Here is a 22,998-nt window from a genome sequence, read left to right as displayed (position 1 = left end):
AAGTTGAATAGTACTGAGCTCCTACTGTGTGCCAGGCACTATTCTAAATGCCTTGGCTTTATCTACTGTCAGTAAAGCTCTTGGCAGAGCAAGGGAAGCACCAGTAAGCAGTGCCTGACATGTCACTGTTGACCCAGCATGAGGTGTGTGACCCGCAGGCTTGTGGCGAGGCCACAGAGGAAGCTAGCAATGCTGAAGGCGGCTGGGGGGAGGTGTTTGCAGCTCACCGAGAGCTTTGTCCTATGGCCCTGGTTCTGCGATTGTCAGGCTCCTGAAATGTCAACTCCTCCGTACCTTGGACAGAAGCCACACATGTTGCACCTTCTGCATGTCTGGGGCCTCCCGAAGTTTGCCCTTTCGCCCCAGAAACCACAGGGCACAGGCTGGGCTGGGAAAACCTTTTATTTGGCTGCATGCAGCAGGGGTAGGATCAGAGCACTGCTGGAGGAGGCAGAGGCAGAGGCAGAGGGCAGGGTGGGAAGGATCTGTGAATGGCAGTTCCAATGTGGGGTGGGGCTTGGATTGCTCTCCAAGCCACAGGGAGCCTGGTATAGGCATGGAGGTGGACAGGCGGTCCTTGAAGACCCCCACCCCACACTCATCCTGTGCTCACACATCCTAGCTCTCAGAATCAGAGCCCAATCCTGCACCCACCTGCCCTGGGTTCCCACGCACTGGATTCCAGAGAGCCTTCTTCTGGAGAGTCCCACCCCATCTGGCTTTTGGGACTTCACTGACGGTAAGGACAGTCCAGACGTGGCGTCGACTCTACCCCACCCTGGGCCTGCCCGTCTCAGACCAGGCCTGAGCCTCTGGGCCATAGCCACCTCTCTGAGCAGGCAGGTCTAGCGAGAGCGTGGGAGCAGCAGAGAATGGGACAGGGACAGGCTGGCAGAGCCCTCCTTCCACTCCCAGATCTGTCTGAGCTACACAGTCGCTCCCAGCATCTGGACTATCCAGGGCAGCCCCAGGCTTGCCCGATGTCCTCCACACCGTCCCTGCTCTGAGGGCCCCCCAAAAAGATAGGGGGCAAGGCCCAGGAGGGGCAGGTAGGAACACAGATCTAGGTTGCCATCTGAGCTTGGACACCCACCCTCAGAGGAGTCTGGGGAGGAACCTGGGGGAACATCCTGTACCTCCCTAAAGGGCCCTGCCTCTTAAAGGTATACACAGCCCTCACCATCATTCAGCTCGCACCCTCAGGCAGAGCGCTGGCTGTCTGCAGCATGGGAGGCTCCACAAAGAGGCGACTGGGGGGCAAGGGTGAACTAGGAGGTCTGGGGAAGCTGGCCCACCGTCCCTTCCCAAGCCCAGCCTTTCTCTGACAACAAGTTTACCAGTCAGGGTTCTGTGGACGGGGCCTCGGGGGCGTCAGGGCAGCGGGGGGCCCAATGGTGATGCTGCTGTTGGTGACCCTCGGGCCGTACCAGCCGGCCCAGTAGTGAGTGTCCACGCCACCATGCTGAAACCAGATGTAGCGGACGCCGGGTGGGTAGTTGGAGAACGTGTGTGAGACCTGGGAAGGGGGCAGGTAGAGGGAGGGGGAGAGGTCAGGGAGCTGACCCTGAGGGTGGTGCTGCCTGAGGGGCAGGGGGGCAAGGAAGGGGCTGCTCTCTTAGTGCTGGGCCAGAGCTGAGTTTTAGTTCTCATTCTGTGAAGCTGGGCAGACCACCTCCCCTCTTCTATGCCTTAGTTTCCTCGTCTGTAAAATGGAGTCGATTCCTGGAGGGGCCACTCCACAGGATTATCTAAGTGTGGCGCAGAGCAACAGAAGGAAATTTCGCAAGCTGACGAAGGGTGTCCAGTCCAGTCATCACTGGGCACATTTAGCTATTTAAATTAAGTAAAATGAGATGAAATTAAAATTCAGTTCCTCAGTCACACTAGGAACTGGTTCTTATTAAGTGTTTGACAGTCACATGTGGCCATTGGCTACCATACAGACAGTGCAGACAAACCATTTCTGCCGCTGCTGAGAGTTCTACTGGAGAACGCTGGCCTACGTCAGGATTTGGCAAACGATGGCCCGCCTGCCTGTTTTTGTAAATAAAGTTTTATTGGAACACAGCCATGTTCACTTGCTTAAGCTGCTTTCACAACACAACGGCAGAGTTGAAGACTTGAGTAGTTGTGACGGAGACAGGACAGACAGCTTGCAAAGCCTGAAATGTTTCTATCTAGCCTTTTAAGAAAACATTTGCTGCCGCTGGTCTAGATGATAGTAACCACCAATATTAGTAATTAATAATAGTCAACCTTTTTGAATGTGGCTCTATCAGCATCGCTTCACTGAAGTCAGAGCAGCCGAAGCCCAGGTGAGAAGCAGCAGAGCTGGGATTTGAACCCAGGCCTGTCTGGCTGTAGTCTCAGCCTTGGGCAATGTGCCCCCTGCTCCCTTCCTGTCCCACATACCTCTCTCCACTTGGCATCGCTCTTCTGCTGGATCGTTGCTGGGTCAGGCTGGAAGGTCCCCAGAGGCGCATGCGCTGATGACAGGAGCTGAACGCACAGCTGGTACTTGGACCCGCAGTCTGGCCTTGCTGCGAACCTGCAGGCAGAGAGAAGGCCCATCAAGGCCTTGGAGATGGGGGGGCAGGGTGGGGGTGGGGCACCTGAGTGGCAGGGCCCACCCCCAGGCCCTCGCCCTAGGCACTCACCAGTCCTTGACCTTGATGTCCGGCCGTGTAGTGTCCATCAGCTCCTCCCAATACCCTTCGGCCTTGAGGTCCACCACCTGGGACTTGAGGCAGGTGCTGGGGGGCAGGCGGAGGGTGGGCTGGGCTGAGGCTCATCACTAGGACACTGGGAGGCTAGGCTGCTTTCCCAGAGAGGAGAGACCCCAGGGGGGCAGTGACTGTGGCTTCCCCCTCACCCCAAGTCCCCCTGACCTTGGATCTTACTAATAAGAAGTCACGAAGTATTTCTTGACCTGGTCATTGGGGAATTCCTTCCTCTGGTCTCCAGAGAGGTCTTCCACCTTCCACTCATCGCCTCCATTCACATCCAGGCTCCAGAACTCAAATCCCTCTGGCAGGAAAGCACAGTTCACATCAGAGGGAAGCCCCTCGGTGGTCACCTTCTCCCGAGGGCCCCTCCTCCCGGTTCTCCCTGCAGCTCAGCAGTTGCCCTCAGGCCTGTGCTGTGGAACTGCAGATCAATGGTGCCTGCCTGGACTTAGTGCTTCCTGTGTCAGGCACTACGGTGAGTGATTTCCACTGGGACTCCTGGGACACGTGATAATATGAAGGACCAGATTCCTTCTGTGATGCAGAACACTCTGCTGCTGGCCAGATCTGAGGCTAGTCCTGCCTCTACCAATACTGACGGTGTGACATCAGGCAAGTTGCTTTCCCTCTCTGAGCCTTGGTTTTGTCCTCTGGGGTCAAAGATTAGGGACTGGCAAACTTTCTGTAAAGGGCCAAAATATTTTAGGTTTTATAGGCTATCTATTGTCTCATTGCATAGTATGTGTTGTTGTTGTTGTTGTTGTTGTTTTTAAATAATCCTTTAAAATGGTAAAAGGTATTCTTAGCTCCTGGGCCAGATTTGGCTCATGGACCATAGTGTGTCAACTGCTGGTGAAGAACATGGCTGTTGGGGAGTCACGTGAGGCAGGCATCTGAAAGTCCTAGAGAGCTTGGAGCTGTTTTATCATTTTGCTCCAGAATTTGGCCACATAATGGAGAATGAGACTCTCCCCATCCTCTCCTATCCCAGTGTCTAGCTGACGAGTTAACATAGGGAGGGAACAAGGAAGTGCTGGAAGTGGCTGAAGTGCGCTGGAAAGAAGACTGGACTTCTTATTCTTCCACAAGCAAAGTCCTTTGACCTCTGGGACAGTCCTAGTAGGCCTAGCCCTGGAGTCTGGGAACTAGGGCCAACAAAACAGCTGACTTCCTGGTCTTGTGCCTGGGGCATAGTTAATCCCAACTAATCAACATTCCTTCTCCTAGGAAAGGTCACTGGGGATATCAATTTAAGGGTGGAAGAAGAAATGCCACTCTTGGCCTCAGTTTGCTCATCTGAAAAATGGGTACACTACCAGCACCTACCTACCTTTTAGGATTATTGTGAGAGGATTAAAGTTGTTAGGCCATTCAAAGTACCTAGCTCATAATAAGTGCTTAATAAATGTTAGCTAGTATCCTGACAGTGTTTGTGTTGGGGGCACGCCAGACCCACTCTGCACCCCACCTTCGGCACACGGGTTGTGCAGGAGGTTCCTGTGGAGGCTTCGTAGGAAGTAGAAGATCTTCCAGTCGGCCACAGGCTGGTCCCAGTCCTCGGTGATGAAGCCCTCACGCAGGCATTTGCGCTTCCAGAGGGTCACCAGGTCTATGAGGTCCCGCCAGAGGCTGCAGACCAAGCGGCAGCGCAGCAGCAGCTGGCGGGCGGGCACGTAGGTGAACAGCTCCAGCAGGATGTTTTCTGGCAGCTCATTGATGTTCTCCACCCCCATGGCTCCGGGCTCCCGGACACTCCTGTGGCTATTGAAAAGCGAGGCTACAGACCCTCTCCCTGGGCCTGGTATTTGCAGCACCCAGTGCTGGTGGAGGTCCCCAGCCCGGGTTTACAGTCTCGGGAAAGTCCCTGGGCCTCTCTGGGCCTCAGTGTCCTCCTCGGTAGCCAGGGGCCAGGAACAGCACCTGCCACCCCCTGGGAGGTCCAAGGAGCCTGTGACACAGCAGAAGCTCAGTACAAGGTGAGTTTTGTTTTTAACTGGCACCTCCCAACAGCCTCTAGGCTAGGGAGGCCTGCGGAGAGGTGGCCAGGTGGCCGGATCTGCCCAAAGTCACAAAGACAGGAGCAGAGGGAAGGAGGCCGAGCCTTCTCTGATTCTAGAGTCAGCCTTTTCCAAGAGGCCAGTTGTTAGAGTGGGTAACAGCGCGCAGCCCCGCAGAGCACTCCAGCCGGTGCGGTGCCTTCTCCATTCTCTCTCCTGTCCTCCGAGGGGGGAGGGCGATGTCGGGGGCAGAAGTAACGATTGTCTCCGACCGAGGTCCAAAGGGCTCACGCGACTTTCTCAAGGCCGAAATGGAAATGACCTGCCCAGTTGGGCCTGGAGAAGGGTGGGCAATGCAAAGACCTTCCCTACACCCCCACTCGCACCCGCATGCCCGTGGCTGGGCTCCAGCCCCAGGCCCCCTAGCGTGTCTTCACCCTCCCATTCCTCGTGGCGACTTTAAAATGTCCCCCAAAGTCGGGGCTCGGACCCCTACGCGAGACCCCAGCTCCGGTTTCCGCTCGCACCGCCGCAGGAGGCCGCGCCACGTAGTTCCCGCGAGCAGCCTGGGACTCGTCCGCGCCGGCCTCCTGGGCGCACAGCTGCGGGGCCGGGAGCCGCCGAGCCCCCCGCCAGGCCCCCGGCCGCCTGCGCCCCCGCGCCCACTCCCGCGGGTCACCTGCACTCGGCCGACGCCGCGCTGTCCCGCTCGGAGCTGAGCCGGCCGCTGCTCGCGTTCCCGGGGATGCGGCCCCGCCCCCGGCCGCCTGGCCCCGCCCCCGGCCGCCTGGCCCCGCCCCCGCCAGCCAGGCCCCGCCCCCGGCCCCCCTTCGCCGCCCGCTCTCCTCTCCACGCCGAGCCGCGCCGTGGTGCGTGGGGCCCGGGACGCGCCCCCCATCGGGAAATAGGAAAATTACCCGGGTTGGGGGTGCCGGGAGGAGCCTCTGCCCCTCCCCTTTGCCTGGGCCGCCCGCCCCGCACCCTCCGCATGACCTAGACTCCCTGCCCTCTGCCTCCTCCTCCCAGCAGCCACCCCGGAGGGAGCGGGGAGAAGCCTCAGATCGGACCCCCGCTCCCCCATTAAAAACACACACAAAAAACTGACTCCTGACCTTTCTCGGCCTCCTGGGTCCGCCGAGGAACCTGCAGCCTCAGGCCTCCGCCTCCCGCTCCGGATTGCGGGGCGACCCGGCGCGGGGCCAAAGGCGGGGCGGGAGGGGCGGGGGCGGAGGCGGGGGCCTTTAAGAGGCGCGGCGGGCCGGGGCCGACCCAGACGCGGGCAGCACCCAGCCTTGCCAACGCCGCGGGACTCGGGCAGCCCCGCAGCGCTCCGGCTTCTCCTTCCCTCGGGATCGCCCTCCGCAGCGATGGACGGAGACGGGGACCCAGGTAGCCGGGCCCACGCGCTCAGTCTGGGAGGGGAGAGCGGGACCGGCGGGCGAGCGCTGCAGAGATGCGGGGTAGCCGTGGGGAGGTGGGCAGCCCAAACCCAGCGCCGCAAACTTTTACCTAAGAAAGTCCTTGAGACCGTCTCTAGAGTGCAGTCCTCTGTCTGGTACCTTGGTTTGGCTGGAGGCCTCGAGAGGTGACAGCAGGGAGGGAGGACTCCTGGTCCCATTTACCCAGGAGACAGCAGAGGCGAAATCCCACGTTCCCACCTCCGGCTTTCCGAGGTCTATAGGGCTGGGGCCTGGGACGCATCTGGGATGCAGGAGGCTGCAAGCCCTCTTCTTCCGTCAACTTCTTCCATTTGCCAGCTCTGGCCGGTGAGCTGCCTGAATCCCCATGGATTTCTTGGGGGTTATCAGCCTCTCTCCACCCCATCCCAGCCTTCCTCCTGGGTTCCCTTGTCTGGAGGGGCCACCCTTCATCTGGGTGGCCAGTTGCCCATTGGGGACCAGGCCAGCGGTGAGGGAGGTTGGAGCACCATCTCTTGCCAATGCTCAGGGCCTTCTGAGACTGCCCAGTCATCTTGTCTGGCACCAAGACCCCCCCTCCTCATGCTTTGAGCTGGCTGGGCCTGGAGGGGTTGACCGCTGAGTCAGGGTGGGAGCGAGCAGACTCCCCCGCGCCCCCCCCCCAACCCCTTCCTCAGCAGGCCCATCTGAGAGTGGGCACTGCTTGGGGGAGGCCATGGGAAACAGACTGATATCTGCTCAGGTCGCCCAGCCCCCGCCTCCCAGCCCTGAAAATCCCAGCGCCTTCAGCTCCCACTCCCAATCCTCCGGCCCCCTCGCCACACCCTTTACGGGGCCCCAGAATGGCTCCTGCTTTTTCTCAGGGCCCAGCTATTCCCTGGACTCCAGGGCCCAATCCAGGTGCATGAATCAGCCTTGGAGGCAGTTTCCAGGGCCCAGATAACTTTCCGACAGCAACAATGTGGGGAGTTGTGTGTGCCCGAGTGGGGGATGGGGGGCCGTAATCAGATCTGGGGCCTCAAGTGCCAGGCCTGGGGCCAGGAGAGGGGACTGGGTGAGGTGCACCTTTCCGGGGAGCATCAGGTGTCCACCAGGGCCAGGGCAGGGGTGGAGAGGTGAGGACACTGGGTCCTGCTCCCCAGAGAGCTGTGGGCAGCAGGATGGGCAGGTGATATGGCTTCAGGGCCTGGCATTTTCCTCTCTGACTGACCACTCTTCTGCAGTGTGACTTGGGCAAACCCAGGAAGTGTCTCTGGGCCTTAGTTTTCCTCTTCGCCAAAAGGAAGGCGGTAAAGCCCCATGTCATAAAGATGTGGCAAAAAAACAACAACAACAACAAACAAAAAACTAATAATGAAGGGAATAATAAGATTCACTAAATAAGATCTACTGAGGACTCACTGTGTGCTCTGAGCTCTGAAGAGGTAAACACTGATTCAGTTATCAAGGGTCTGACTGTGGGGAGGGGGAAAATTCTGCATGTGAGGAGGTAGAGGGCTGGTAGGCTGGGCAACACCTAGTCTCGGGTCCAGGCCCTGCCTGTTCCCTCCCCCAGTGCATGGCACCTTAGCTTTTCAGGGTTCAGCCCTTAGGAACCCCCCATCCTAAGTCGGAAAGCTGTGGCCGCCCCCATCACCCAGAGTGGCCCCATTTTCTCCCCACTGTCTCTCCCTCCTCCAGAGACACTGGGCACTTGGTATCTGCTTACTCAAGGCTTCAGTGGCCTGGCTGGGGCCGGCTGGGATCCCGGAGACAGTCCAGCCTGCAGCTCCTGAGATCTGTCCACCGAGAATGCCCTTGCCTCTCCTCAGGGGGCTTGAACATCAACACTGTCTGAATGGCCTGGCATCCCCATTTTATAGATGAGAAAACTGAGGGCCAGAAGTGAGAAAAACCTTCCTATCCCAAACACTTATTACATCTCCCTGTTTGACACACACACACTCACACTCACATGATCTCTTTTAATGAGCCCCCCTGCCCCCATTCCCAATTCAAAGATTCCTGTCCCCTTCCCCTCGGGCCTCGGATTCCAATGTCCCCTCCCTAATACTAGCAGGGTGACCGTTGGCAAGTTACTTCACATCTCTGAGCCTGAGCAATTTCACCTACAGAATCAAAATCAAGATAGTGCCTCCTAATTCAATGAATTATGTTTTTGATGTGTGATGGTGAAAGGTGGCTCTGGGGCCAGGCTGCCTGGCTTCAAATCCAGGCTCCAACCACAGTGTGGTCCTCAGCTGTTTCACTTCTCTGTGCCAGAGGTTCCTCTGCAGTGAATCCGGGACAACAATAGGAAAAAACCTCAGAGATGCTTGGGGCTATAAAGAGTAAATGGCCCTGGCCGGTTTGGCTCAGTGGATAGAGCGTCAGCCTGCGGACTAAAGGGTCCCGGTTTGGATTCCAGTCAAGGGCACATGTCCCGGTTGCAGGCTAGATCCCCAGTAGGGGGCGTGCAGGAGGCAGCCGGTCCACAATTCTCTCTCATCATTGAGGTTTCTAACTCTCCCTCTCCCTTCCTCTCTGAAATCAATAAAAAAAATATATTTTTAAAAAAGAGTAAATGAACTTAAAATGCTCAAAAAGGGCCTATACTTACTTGCTAAGTGCCCAATAAACATTAGCTGCTGACAGTGTGCCAGATGCCAGGCACTGGGGATGAAGCAGAGTTTCCCTGCCCTCATGTCCTCAGTCTAAGGTGTTTTATAAACCATCACACACTAGGACAAAACCTGGAAAGGACTGGAACTCTGGGGGTGAGAGGATATATGAGGGGGTAAATCCAAGAGGGCTTCCCTGAGGAGGTGACAGGAGCAGGGCTCTCAGAGGGTGGTTGGAAGGATTAAAGAAGTTCATATGTGAAAGTGAAATGTGAGGCAATCCTGTTCATCATATCAGTTGCTGTCATCTGCGCAGGTATGGGGTGTACTGGCTCTGCAGGGGAAACTGAGGCCTCTGAGGCGGCTCTTTGTACTTGATGCTGGCCTGTGGCCCTGGTCCCCAGGGAGGTCCCCAGCGAGCTCCTCCACTGGGCACCCGTTTCTGGTCTCAGGATCTCTGGCCCCCGCTGCCGATTGTCCGAGGGTGGGTGGGGGCGGATACCTGCCACATCTGGGTTCTGGGGCGTGCAAGGGGACAGTCTAGGGGGGAGTCACCACCTCCTCACCCCTTCATCCCCGCAGAGAGCATGGGCCAGCCTGAGGAGGCGAGCTCGGATGAGCAGCAGGAGGAGGGGTGCGTGTGCGTCCCGGAGGCGAGCGGCGGGGAGGAGGAGGAGACGGCGTACCTGGACGAGCTGCCCGAGCCGCTGCTGCTGCGCGTGCTGGCCGAGCTGCCGGCCGCCGAGCTGGTGCAGGCCTGCCGCCTGGTGTGCCTGCGCTGGAAGGAGCTGGTGGACGGCGCCCCCCTGTGGCTGCTCAAGTGCCAGCAGGAGGGGCTGGTGCCGGAGGGCGGCTCCGAGGACGAGCGTGACCACTGGCAGCAGTTCTACTTCCTGAGCAAGAGGCGGCGCAACTTGCTGCGAAACCCGTGCGGGGAAGGTGAGGGTCAGGCTGTAGGAGCCTGTGGCTGGGGGGCTCAGTTTGCTCCTCCGGAAAATGGACCCCATCCAATGCCCGCCTGCTCGGAGGGTTCGCTGAGATAAAGAGCGAGGCACAGTGCCCAGCCCAGAAGAGCCCCGATAAACTCTGCTCCCGGGGGGCTCTTTCCCAGGTTCTTCCACGACCCGCCCAGGGGGGAGAGAGAATCTGGGACAAACAGGAAGTGCCTGCCATCCAACCCCACTGTACCAGTTGGCCCAGCACCTGACTCAGGGGCAAGAGCCAGCGCTGTCACACCCTCCGCGGGGACTGGGTGACGAGGGTGGGGCTGTCCTGTTCCCGCAGAGGACTTGGAGGGCTGGTGCGACGTGGAGCACGGCGGGGACGGCTGGAGGGTGGAGGAGCTGCCCGGAGACTGTGGGATGGAATTCGTCCACGACGAGAGCGTCAAGAAGTTCTTCGCCTCCTCCTTCGAGTAAGGAGAAGGGGGATGGGCGGGAAGGGGGAGAGGGGCCTCCACTCCGTCCTAACTCACTTTCCCCAGGTGGTGTCGCAAAGCGCAGGTCATTGACCTGCAGGCTGAGGGCTACTGGGAGGAGCTGCTGGACACCACTCAGCCGGCCATTGTGGTCAAGGACTGGTGAGCCGCCCTGGGGGACTTGGGGGGTGGGGGTGGGGGTGGGGTGGGGGGGAAGAGGAGGGGACTAAAGTCACTACCCTGCTTCAGGGCCACTGCCTCCCCACGCTAGTGGTTGTGGCCATGTGGGCCGGGTCTCCAGGAGAGGGTGAAGGCTACCTTTCCTCCTGAGTTTAAATGTTGGCAAAAAATAAAAATAAAATTTTTTTGGGGGGGGGGGTTTAATCCGTCTACAGTCCAAACGAAACATGTCTTGGCGGGCTGGCTTTGGGCCCAAGGTTGAGTCTGGCCCACCTGGATTTTAGTCCTTGGGTTTGGACCTGGGAAAAGTTACTTTCTCTCTCTGACCTCAGTTTCCTTATCTGTAAAATGGGGGCACTCCGAAGGCCCCGCCCCCCGGCTGAGGCCGGCCGCTCGCTCCCTCCCCCGGCAGGTACTCGGGGCGCAGCGACGCCGGCTGCCTGTATGAGCTCACGGTGAAGCTGCTGTCGGAGCACGAAGACGTGCTGGCCGAGTTCAGCAGCGGGCAGGTGGCCGTGCCGCCGGACAGCGACGACGGAGGCTGGATCGAGGTGAACCTGGAGGCGCTGGGGCGGCGAGGCCGGACCGGGAGGCGGGGGGCGGGGCTTGTGGAAACCACGCCCCGTGGGCGGGGCGGAAGGGCCCACGGGCTGGGAGAGGGCCTGGGGCTGAGAAATCGCGTTAGGGCCGGGTGTCTGACCCTTCCTCTCCCCCCCCAGATCTCCCACACTTTCACCGACTACGGGCCCGGCGTTCGCTTCGTCCGGTTCGAGCACGCGGGACAGGACTCCGTCTACTGGAAGGGCTGGTTCGGGGCCCGGGTGACCAACAGCAGCGTGTGGGTGGAGCCCTGAGTGACCCCTCCTCCCGCTCCCCCAGCTGCCCTGCAGGGGCAGGAGCCTGGGGTAGACCGGCCTTAGTGGTAGCACCTCCCCTTCCCCTCCCCACGCACTCCTCTCCCGCCCCCGCTCCAAGCCCAGCCCCCACACAGGTAGAGAAGGGTTTTGCTGGCATATGTTTGCACCTGGAAAATAAGATGGGTGAAGGGTTGGGCCTGGACTGGGCCCACCGCGGAATCCCCCACCTCTAGCACAGTGCCTGCCGTAAAGTGGACTTTCAATAAACATTACTTGTTCGAGGAAGAAATGAACGAATGGATGAATAAACCCTCCTTCCTTTGCGCCCTTCCCTGTCTCCCCAGGCCCCTGGCTCAGCCTGGAAAAATACTTGGTGGGGCTCCAGCTGCTTTGGTTTCCAGGGCCCATTGGGCCGGGGCAGAGCCAGCCAGGCCTGGGCCGGTGGACAAAGGCTGGGATTGTGAGGCCCAGGAGTGGGGAGCTGGGCCTGGCGCCTGACTGACACCCAAGCTGCCCAGAGGCCGGGATGAGGGGGGGCTCTGTGTGTGGGGCCACGCTCCAGGCCTTTCTCGATCCCCATTCTCATTTCCTTCTGAAGGCAGGTTGGTGGGTGATGGCAACACCTCATATAGGGATGCCCATGGTCTGGGCTGGGGGGTGGGGAGGTGAGGGTGGGGACCACAGGAAGGCCAGCTTGGCCTCCCTCTTCAGTTCACGTCCACTTCACTGTCCTCCCTGCCCTGCTATTGAACTGCACAGGAGTCGTTAGCATCTGGTCTCACAGGTCACTTTCTAAGCCTGGCCCAGGGGCTGGCCCCTGGCACTTGTTTGAGGGAAGGGGGTTAGGGTGTGGTGCCCGGTTCTGTGCCAGCAGAGGTCAGGCTCTGGCCTCACCAGCAGCTCTCCAACCAGCCCCTCCCCAGGACTCTCAGCTGCTGGTCCTGGGCCAGGGAGGGTCCTGAGACATCTGCTCTCTCCGACGTGGGGACCAGTAAAACCCCTGTGCCCCTCCAGCTTTCCTTTGATTCTGAGCCCTGATGCCCCCTGCTAGTCAGGAGGGATTGCAGGGTTTAAGCTGGGGCTCATGCATGCACTCATGATTCCTGAAATCCCCATCATGGACAGGCCCTGTGTAGGGTCCTGAAGTAACAGGGTGAACAAGACACTCCCTGTCCCAGGAAGAGGTATCGTCCTGGCTACACTGAGGAGGGGTACCCGGGAAGGGAGTCTCCAGTCTAAGGGTGGAGGCCTACCCCCTGCTCTGGGGACATGCTCCATCTGAAGGCGGAGGCCTAGCCCCTGCTCCCAGTCCTTCCTGGGAGATTGCACAGTCTGGTGGGGAGGGCACCGTCCACACCCACCTGAGTTGCCAGTCGGCAGGGGAAGCAGTGCCTTGCGCTGGGGGCCCAGTTTGATGAGGATTCACGGAGGAAGAGGGCCAGCCCATGAGCTCCCAGGCTTAAGTAGAGGAGTAACCTGGGAAGCTTTGGGGTGAGGGACTAACTAGGATGGGCAGGTGGGGAGCCAGGTGGGGATGAGTTGGGAGAGGACTCCTTGGGGCTGTGGGTGGAGTCTGGACAGAGCGATCAGTGGGCCTAAGAGGCCTGGATCCGGGTCCTGGTGCCTGTGAGGATGTCAGGGCAGGGATGTGGGGGGTGTGGAAGGTGCTGCAGGTGGGGGAGCTCCTCCGTGGGGATTCAGGAAAGAGGCCCAGGTGGTGTCTGGGGTTCTGGGAGTTGCAGTGTATGTGGCCAGCAGTCAAAGCCAAGGGCACCGCTGAGGGCCGGAAACAATTGTGAAGTGAGGGTCCAGGGAACCTGGTCTCTGGGACTTTGACGGGGAGACAGCAAAGCCAGGGCGGGGGGTGGGGTGAGTAAGAGGGTGCAAGTCCAGCAAGGCCACCCCCAGCCAACTGCCTGCTCTCAGAGGAAAGATCCAGAAGCCCAGAGACCAGATTGTTTCCCCAGAGCCCGCAGAGGAGCGCTGAGGGGCTCAGATATTGGGGTGGTCCAGACCCACCGTCCCTGAGCACCTGTCACTGGAGGGCCCATTGAATAGACTGGTGGTGCTTAGCTTGGGAAGGCAAGACAGCTGCTCCTGAGTTGTCAGAGGGCTGACGCGGGGAGGGAGCGGGAAGGTGGGCCTGCGAGGCTCACTGTGCCCAGGGGGCGTCCTGTCACACCAGCCCTGAACCCTAGCAGGAGGTGGGGAAGGGGGCGAGGGCATTGCCATCCCCCTTCTTCACATGACAAGACTGGGGGTGAGAGACTTTCCTGGCAAATGACACACAGAGTAATCGGAGACGCACAAGTTCTAATCCAGGCGCATCTTGCTCCAAAGGGCTTGCTTTTAACCCCTCAACTTCATCGTCCCTGCTCTACAGGGCAGAGTGGACCCCAGGACCGTACAGTTATAGGACTGCGGATACCAGCTTCCTTCAAGGGAAACCTACACGCTGTCCAGCAGGGGGCGCCTCAGGGCCTTCCGGACACTGGAGTGTCCAAGCCAGAGAGAGCAGACAGGCTATAGCCAGGCACATAGCCCAATGGCCTGTGAGCACTGGCTAAGGAGAGCGGCCTGCATGCCCCCTTCTTAGTTAATCAATATTTATTGAGCACCATCTACCTGTCAGGCAGAGATAAAACAGACAAGGATGCTGCCCTCCTGGAATACACAGTCTAGGTGTAGACACTAAACACAAGAGGTTAAATGAACGAAAAAGAAAGCCACTAACCTGGTGTAGCACTTAATACCCACGACAGGCGCTATGCTAAGAGCTTTAGGCACATTAATTCACAATAGCCTTATGAAGTGGGAGCTGTTATTACTTCCGGTTCTGACAGATGAGAGAACTGAAGCACAGCTAAGAAGCGGAACTGGAATTCTATTCGGCTCTTGACCTCCACAGTGTAGGAAGCAAAGTAGAGTGGGAGGATGGGGGTGCTCTTCTGGTCAAGGTGACCAGGGAGGACCTCTCTGAGGAAGTGACGTTTGAGAGCTAAGGAGAAACCAGCCGTGCAGATAACTGGGGGGAGAGCATTGCAGGAGCAGTGAGTGCAAAGGCCCTGAGGTGGGGATGGACTGACTTACAGACCAGAAAGGCAGCCAACGTGGCTGGAGCTCAGTGAGAAAATGGGGGGGATGGTTGGACACGAGGTTGGACATGTAGGCAGGCAATTCTGAGAGTTTCCTGAGCACCTGCTGTGTGCTCTGACATATAAGGTATAAATGCTATGGGAAGCAGATATGATATCAGTGTCCTCTACGGAAAAACCTTCTTTTGTATAACAGGAAGGAGCTGGGACAGGGAGTTAGAGACCAGCAGCTGACAGTCCAGTTGATGAAACCAAATTCCCCAAGAGTAGCAGGATGAACCATGATGAAGACGATGATGATGGTGACAATGACAGGCATTTGCTGAGGCCCTCCAGGTGCCAATTCCTGTGCTAAGCACAGCAGCCCATTTAATCTGCTCCACAGCCCTCTCTGGTAGACACAGATATCCTTATTTTTTAGGGGAAAGAGCGAAGACACAGAGAGGGCCTCGCTGAGGCCCCTGACCTCACCATCTCCATCCCAGGCCACCGGCACCCTCCCCTGCATGCCTTCCCTCGGGGGATGTCCCTGGGGCCTGTCTCAGCCTCACGGGCTCCATTCTGGAGAGGTTGGGCAAGTGACCCAGGGCCATCCAATGAGTAAGTAGTTGAGGCTGGGTCTCCAGCTCCAGTCCTAGCCACTTTGCCATGGTTCGTGATCAGAGGGGCACATGCCAGGGGACCGAGCAGGGGCAGCAGTTAGGAGGAGTGAAAAGAGCTGGAGGTGGCAAGGACTGTGGGCGTTCGGGCTTCTGTGCATATTCTTGGCCAGGAGGAGGGGGAGGTGCTGAGCGTTCATGGGCCACCTTGTGTTAACGGGTCAGGGCCTGAGATGAATTTTCTTTTAGATTTCTTGGTGGAGCCCTCTAACCATTTTGCAGTAGAAAAATTCCCCTTTCGGCCCTGGCTGTGCAGCTCAGGTGGTTAGAGCGACGTCCCCATACACCGAGATTTTGGGTTCGATCCAGGTCAGGGCACATACAAGCATGAATGAATGCAGAAATACGAGAAACAACAAGTCGATGTTTCTCTCTCTCTCCCCCTTTATCTCTTAAAAAATCAATAAAAAAAGAAAAAGTCCCCTTTCGTCGTTCTGATTCATTCACTTTGTAAATCTGGATTTTTGTATGTATGGTACGTTTACAGTTGTGGACCTAGAGGAGCAGTTCCTCTCCATACCACTAGGTGGCAGCATCGTCAAGGCAGTACCCAGAGTGGGCTGGTTCTACCCAGTTCTTCCCAGGGCTGGGGGCTTCAGAGGGCTGAATTTGAACCCAAAGCCTGTTTTCTCTCCATTGCTTGAGGCTAAGTCTGGGTCTGAAGAGGCTGGGCCCCTTGCCCTGCTCTGGGGCCGCTCTTACACCACAGGCTCCCGAGAACCATTTAGGAGGCTGGGTCCTTTGAGGTCTAAGTCCTATCAGACAAGGAAGGGTGGGTGGTCTCCAGGGATCTAACCAAACGTGGGTCTGGGTCCTGAAACCCCCAGTCTGTCCCGCTTAGGCAGAGCCCCAGGCCTGCAATGAACACCGGCCACCCAGGCAGATCCAATCCTGATCTCCTGGTGAGTAATGGCTTTGCTATTTTTTTACACCATAAATTAGACCTAATCTTGTGTTGACTCTGCTGAATGAGGAGAATAATGAGGAAGATTAAGATGAGATGGTATTCATTCTCCTCCGACAAAAGCCAATGAACTGCCAGCAGGATTAGTGCCCCGAGCCAGGAGCTCTGCAGATCCGGTAGGCAGGCCCGGGGCCCACCGGGGATGCAGCAGGAAAGATCTCAGTTAGATGTGAGGAAGAACTGCCTGGGAGAGGGAGGGGCCGGAGTCAAGGAGGGGGATGTGCAGCTCATGGAACCGCCCACCCAGGTGATGTTTGTGAGACATGGAGGGGGCTCCAGGGGAATTCCTGGACCCCTGCACTACTGGGCACCTGCTCCCTGAAGCCCCTGGCCTCACCCATCTCCATCCCAGGCCATCTGGCATCCTCCCCTGCATTCCTTCCCTCAGGGGATGTCCCTGTGGCCTCTCTCTGCCTCACTGGCTCCATTCCAGGGCCACCTTTGACCCTGCATGTAGAAGTCTCCAACCTCCTCCCACCTGCTCCCCCTCCTCCCTTCCTCTCTAGGAATCAGGGAAGCCACATGTCCAGGGTTAAGAGCATAGATCTGGAGACAGAAACACTTGGGTTTCACCTGGATTTGTCCCTTGTCCCAGCTGCAAAATGGGACCTGCAGCCCCACCTGCCAACCTGCTCTGCTGTCCCGAGGAGCTGAAGTGCCCAAGGTTCCCAGACAGCTCCCAGCACCTACGGGGCTTTCTGCACAGATAGGAGGCGAATGGATGGGCCGACTGCTGCGGGGCTGGGGGAGCTAACATTTGTTCATCTCTTATCCTGGCTACGTTATGTCATCGACCGCCCACAGCAGCCCCTGGGGAGGGTTCAGTTTGTCACTCAATGTATGGAAGAGGAAGCGAAGACTCTGAGAGGAAGGTCTAGTGGTCAAGGTCACAAAGCTGTGACCTGCAGAGCTAGCTGGGCCGGGGCCTGGGTCTGAGAGGCCCCAAAGCTGTGCTCCTCCCTGAATCCATATCGCTTCCTGCCCGTGAAAGGCATTCATCACGCGCTGGGCTGATGAATGAAACGCCCGTCAAGTGCTGTTTCTGGTCCAGTAAGTCCCTGTTTCAGACTCTCCCACATCTTGGTAACTCCCAGAAGGAAATGGATTGGGGGTGATTTACAAAATCCTTCTTAGTAATTCTCGGCAACTCGCCCATCTCGCCTCTACTGTTAAGAAAAATCCACCCTTCCATCCACGTCTCAGAGCTTGCTACATGTACTTTGTTATTTTCAGAGCCTGGCAAAAGTAGCCCCATCGTCCACATTTTATCACCCATGCTATTTTACACCTACTGTGTGCTCACTACGTGCAAGGTGTGTCAAAGCACTGCTCAAACATGGATCTATTTATTTATTTATGAATATATTTGTATTGATTTCAGAGAGGAAGGGAGAGGGAGAGGAGAGGAGAGGAGAGGAGAGGAGAGGAGAGGAGAGGAGAGAGAGAGAGAGAGAGAGAGAGAGAGAGAGAAACATCAATGATGAGAAGGACTCACTGATCGGCTACCTCTTGCATGCCCCACACTGGGGATCGAGCCCGCAACCCCGACATGTGCCCTGACCTGGAATTGAACCGGGACCTCCTGGTTCATAGGTCGATGCTCAAAGACTGAGCCACACCGGCCAGGCCAAACATGGTTTTATTTAATTTTCCCAGCACACTTAAGTACTACTCTCATCCCCATGTGACCAAACCGAGGCTCAGAGAAGTGCAGTTTCGCCCCAGGTCACACCGCTAGGCCGTGGCAAGGCTGAAATCCATCTGAGACTTGGAGTTCTCGCACACCCGTGGGCTTCCCCACAGGACGTGACTCTCAGGGGGGGTCCTGTCCTGTGGGAGGCAGCGTTGGTGGAGGGCAAGGGCCTCAGTGTTCAGGGGAACCAATGGGATTTTAAGCTGAGCCTCAGCGGCAGACCTGCGGTTCATATGTGCAAGCACCTAGTGCCACGCGTGTACTGAGCGCCTCTGCGCGCCAGACACCTTGCTCGCTCCCAGGATGCAACAGTGAGCGAACGAGGTCCTTATCCCCAGGGAGCTCATAGGCTAAAGGGGGAGACAGGTCTGAAGTCCCTGCCTGTGTGACCTTGACCAAGTCACTTAACCAGGAAGTGTCTCAGTTTCCTCGTCTGCAAAATGGGGCCGATCACAGTTGCTACCTTACAGGGTTGTTATGCGGATCAAATGAGCCAATATTTGTAAAGCACTTAGATGGGGGTCTGCACATAGAAAGTGCTGTATATGAGTTTGTTAATAAATACAAGGAACAAGTCGGGCAACGACAGCCCGTAGTACAAGGACTGGGAGAGGGGAGCCCCTGTAGTAGGGGAGCCCAAAGGAGGGGTATCTAACCTGGACCACAATCAGGGAAGGCTTCTCGGAGGAGGCAGTGAGTGGACACTCGACCTGAGGAAGGGTAGGATGCTAAATTACCTCCCTAGCCCAGGAGGCTCCCTGCCAGTCACAGCTGTGGTCCTCACTGGCCTTTTCCCAGGGCTTATGGTCATAATTCATCCATGTACTAAGCACCGAAGTGGCATCTAAATTCGAATGGAAGTCTCTGTCCTCAGGGACCCAGGGTTGAGGGGGCTGGGTGCAGGGGGTCCCAGATCTTCTCTGGGACGGCGGAGGAAGGCCCTAGCCAGGCAGGCAGGTGCAGGGGAGCCTCTGACAGTGGAGGCTGCCGCCAGGCCCTCCAAGCCATAAAGACAAAGATGTCTCTGAAAAAAAAAAAAAAAAAAAAAAAAAAAACCTAAAGAAAAAAATATAGGAAAGGGAGAAGGAGGAAAGGAAATGATTTTTCTCGGCTGGCCTTCTCGGGGAATTAAATCTTGTTTTTTGTCACCACCGAGTGGAATAATCCAATATATTAAAGCAGAAGCCCCCTCCTATTTATTGCTATGACTTTGGTCTAACAGTCTCGGGCTGCATTTGGAATCAGATGGTCCTGGGGGGGCGGGGAGGGGTGGCGGTGGGAGAGAGGGAGGGAGACATCAGCCCCCTGGATCAATTACTCTCCTCTCCAACACCGGAAAAATGAATTATTCCCCGAAAAGCAGGCTCCTCATCCGATGAATTCTGCACTGCAGAGCCGGCGGAGTTAGACCAAATTGAATTTGGTCTTGGAGACATTGAAAAGCAGGTGGAGTGTGTGTATTGGGGGGTGGGGTGTCTGACTGCCACCTTGGCCTCTATCCCCTGGCTGGGGAAGCCCCTGCTCACAGTCCCCTGGGGTGGGGACAGGAGGCAGCCTTCCTGGCTGCCCCAGGGGCGCGTCTGCACCCCGCAGGGGAAGACATCTGTTCCAAGCCTGAGGCTCAGAGCAGTGCGTGTTTTGTTCAAGGCCACACAGGGACATGGTCAGCAGGGCAGTCTGTTTCCTTTCTGTCCCTTGTCCTCTGGCTCCTGGCCCCTCAGGGAACCTTAGATGGAATAAGTTGGGGTTGGGAGCTTTTCACTCTGGACACTGGTTCTGCCCATCCGTAGCTGTGTGACTTGGGGCAAGTAGCTTAACCTCTCTGGGCCTCAGTTTACTCATCTGAAAATGGGGTTTACTAAAATCCTTACTCTGATTGCCACTCTGTCACTGACCAATGAGAGAAATGCAGTGCAAAGTGGTTTAATTAAAAAGCAAATTTGGGGCTCACAGGACAGAAAAGCCTAGGGTGGGTTTCTTTCAGGTGTAGCTCAGTCCAGAGGCTCCAAGGGTGTATTCCGAACTCAGCTTTTCTCCTTGTCTCTGTGTGGCTTCATCCCAGGCAGGCTCCCCCAGGAGGGGCCAGGCAGGCCCACATCTATGTCTTTCCAGAAGTAAACCCAGGGGACTCACATGCCCACCTCTGAGCCTGTGGTGAGAGGGATGGCCGATGCCCAGATGGGTAAGGCCTGGGGTCCAGTCACCCAGTGAGAACCGCAAGGCTGAGAGAAGGGGGCAGATGCTGTGGGGCCCTAAGAAGGGGGACTGGGTGCTGGGACAAAAAACTAACACAGAGTCCCCGCCTCACAGGCCCTGGAGGGATCGGGGGGTGTTTGGCCCAGCGCTTGGCACAGGGCAAGCTCTCAGCTAAACAGGGCCCTATGGACAGTGATTGCTCGTGTTCACTGACGGGGCCAGTGTCCTGGGCAGGATGTGAGGGGCTCTGCCCGGATTCGCTCTGCCTCCCTCATGGCTTCATCTGCTCCCCCAGCCCACCCCCAGGCCAGATCCCAGCCTTCAGCCCTTTGCCTGCCCGGGGGTCCCCAGGGAGGGGCCCTCGTCACCCCCGCGGCCCTGGGAGCTGCAGAGGTTGCACTCTCACTAATGATGTGGGGAAGGGAGGGAAGAGGAGCCTGAGCTGGAGCTCCTCCTGGACCTGAGCAGGCTTTCAGGGCTAACGAGCTGGGCCCAGGGAGATGCTGGGGTGGGGGCTTCTGGTCCAGGCTGGGGTTCTGCAGGGGCTGGAGGCCTGGACGGGGAGAGAGGCCTGGGGGCCTGAGGAGGGGGCGAGGGGGCTCTGGGCCTCTGATTGAGCGGAGCTCGCCCCTGCCCTCCTCCTGCCCCTCCCCATGTAGAAAATACCCCAGCGTCCAGGACAATTTGGCCAAGTTGGTTCTCTCTGTTCTGCACTATGGAAACACTGGGTATCTGTTTTATTTCCTCCAAATATCAAGTCATGTTATAATATTGTAACTGCCTTTGCATATTATACTCCCCACCTCCCAGCCCCATCTGAGAGATTCTGACCCCTCTAGCAGGTGGCCACCTGCCCCAGGGATCAAGGTGGGGGGCGGGGAGGAGGGGACGGAGAAGATGAGCATCTTGCTTTGCACCCACCACAGAGTGGGGTGCTGCTGCCGTGGTCTGTTTAGGGGTTGCTCTCCAGGCAGCCCCTGCCCTGCACCTTTCCAGTGACCGATGCGGAAACTGAGGCCACGTTGGGGGAGGGAATGAATGTTCCTCTTTGAGGGTCAGTGTGCTTAAAAGGGAGTCAGCGAGGAGCTGGGTTCAAATCTGATTTGTACCATTAGCAAGCCTGGCAGCCTTGGGCAAGTGTCTACCTTTCTGTATCTCCGTGAAATGTTTTCTTTTTTTCCACATTTATTTATTTATTTATTTATTTATTTATGGAGATGACAGAAGCACAGGAAAGAGCAAGGCCCTCGAGGTGTAGACTTAGAAGCACCACACTTGCACTTCTGCTTCATTGTATCACCCAGAGCCAGGCACAGGGTCAAGTCAGGAGACAGAGGCAGAGGATACTTCAAAGTTAAAAGCCCAAGGGGGTGGATGCAGAGAGGGTAAAAGATCATTCAACCCATCAGCAAGACCTATCAATTCTACCTTGGAAATACTTTCCACACCTGTCCAATACCCCTTCTATCTTATTGCTCCCACCACTTCAGTTCACCGTGATCTCTCTTACCTATCACCACCTGACTGCTCTGTCCAAATCTTTTTTTTTAAAAATATATTTTATTGATTTTTTACAGAGAGGAAGGGAGAGAGAGATAGAGAGAGTTAGAAACATCGATGAGAGAGAAACATCGATCAGCTGCCTCCTGCACATCTCCCACTAGGGATGTGCCCGCAACCCAGGTACATGCCCTTGACCGGAATCGAACCTGGGACCTTTCAGTCCGCAGGCCGACGCTCTATCCACTGAGCCAAACCGGTTTCGGCGTCCAAATCTTTCTTGTCCATTCCTTCTCAGAACATTCTCAATGCAGCAACGAGAATCAACTTAAAAAGAAAACCTGCTCTGACCACTCATCTAATTAAGTCTGCCAAATGGTTTCCTATTGATCTCAGGATAAAGGTGAAAATCCTGACGAAGGCCTGAATTGTTTTCAATTTTCAATTGAGGGGTTATCTGAAAGCAAACAGGTGACCTGGTGAAAGGGAGAAAGAGAGTGAGGAGGGAGTGTGGGAAAGAGAGGCCTTGTAATGACTTCCACGTGAGGACAGCCTGGGACCCCCCCTTTCTCCAACCTCATCTCCTTCCATCCTTTCTTTCACTTTATAGTTGGAACACATCCTAATCCCCCAAGTTGTACACTATTTCAAGCCTCTGGGGTCTTACTTGGACTGCTCTGTGTTCATGTAGAGTTCTTTTTCCCTCCTTTTGGTAAGGATTCAAAACCCTCTGCCTTTCCGCTTTCCTTCTTCTAGGGAAAAAGAAGAGAGGAGAAGAGCCCTGAGTGGTTTGGCTCAGTGACTAAAGCGTCGGCCTGTGGACTCAAGGGTCCCAGGTTCGATTCTGGTCAAGGGCATGTACTCCAGGAGAGTCTTTCTAATACCTTTTCCTGTCTGTGCCAGGTCCTCTCCCCCGGGGCCCAGTGCCAGCCCGTGCTTCTCTTTGTCATGGTTCTAGTCATATTGGATGGAAATAATCACTCTGGTCCTCTTGTCTAATTACAGTGCTTCTCAACCTTCCCAATGCCGTCACCCTTTAATGCGGCTGGTCAGGCAAGAACAGTTAATGGTGCTTGCTATTGCGACATGATAATCCATTTAACCCAATATACTATTCCATACATAACCCTACACTGTATACCTTATGAATCAATAAAACATTTACAATTTTTAATTATAAACCTGTGTTTTCTATCAAAATTAGTTCTTGCGTGAATTTTGGGACACCCTTATTTCGTAGGTTCAGGCTGAGTCATGTGTCAATCCCAGATCCAATCACTGTGGAGACCAAGAGAGGTCCCCCATGAATCAAGTGCTCTTCTTATTCCATGATAAAAGTCAAGAAGACAGGGTCAAGTAAGAGAATGGCTGCTTCCAGACAAATCACATGACTGCATTTTTGCTTTATGTGTAGGTGTGAGGGGAAGGTGGGGGAAAGAAAAAGGATTCCCCAGAGAAAGCAGTGAGCTATGAAGGGTATTTTCAACGAGAAGTTTCCTGGGAACCAACAATCCACATACTTATGTCCAGCAAAAAGATTAATAAAATCAACATATATATAATCCAACTCAGAACCTTTCTTTCCAAGCTGCTCATCTACCCTATTTCTGTTAAGAGAACCCCATATTCTCAGAATTTAAGGGCTGACTTTTTCACAAGAAGGACATAACGTCACCTTCCTCTCCCTTTCCACATG

General features: G+C 56.4%; 2 protein-coding genes across 3 annotated transcripts; one reads left to right on the top strand and one right to left on the bottom strand.

Annotated features, from left to right (window-relative positions):
• Window positions 1–386: 386 nt before the first annotated feature.
• On the bottom strand, window positions 387–5,916 carry LOC118676939 (F-box only protein 44). 2 transcript variants are annotated; one of them, XM_036351605.1, is made up of 6 exons: window positions 5,836–5,916; window positions 4,195–4,487; window positions 2,901–3,027; window positions 2,658–2,753; window positions 2,413–2,548; window positions 387–1,516 (listed from the first exon to the last, which is right to left on the bottom strand). In XM_036351605.1, exons 2-6 carry the CDS (start codon window positions 4,457–4,459, stop codon window positions 1,334–1,336), a joined length of 807 nt encoding a protein of 268 aa, XP_036207498.1. In that variant the 5' UTR covers window positions 4,460–4,487; window positions 5,836–5,916; the 3' UTR covers window positions 387–1,333. The 2 variants fall into 2 exon arrangements, with proteins under 2 accessions (XP_036207498.1, XP_036207497.1); XM_036351604.1 differs by lacking the exon at window positions 5,836–5,916 and adding an exon at window positions 5,403–5,479.
• A 47-nt stretch (window positions 5,917–5,963) lies between these two features.
• Window positions 5,964–11,488, top strand: FBXO2 (F-box protein 2). The gene is made up of 6 exons (XM_036352769.1): window positions 5,964–6,112; window positions 9,324–9,680; window positions 10,026–10,155; window positions 10,225–10,320; window positions 10,751–10,889; window positions 11,058–11,488. Exons 1-6 carry the CDS (start codon window positions 6,091–6,093, stop codon window positions 11,190–11,192), a joined length of 879 nt encoding a protein of 292 aa, XP_036208662.1. The 5' UTR covers window positions 5,964–6,090; the 3' UTR covers window positions 11,193–11,488.
• The last annotated feature ends 11,510 nt before the right edge of the window (window positions 11,489–22,998 follow it).

Source organism: Myotis myotis, unplaced genomic scaffold (genome assembly GCF_014108235.1).
Source record: "Myotis myotis isolate mMyoMyo1 unplaced genomic scaffold, mMyoMyo1.p scaffold_m19_p_2, whole genome shotgun sequence".
NCBI classification, from domain to species: Eukaryota; Metazoa; Chordata; class Mammalia; order Chiroptera; family Vespertilionidae; genus Myotis; species Myotis myotis.
The sequence above is the reverse complement of the archived record's forward strand: the minus strand, read 5'-3'. Positions and strand labels throughout refer to the sequence as shown.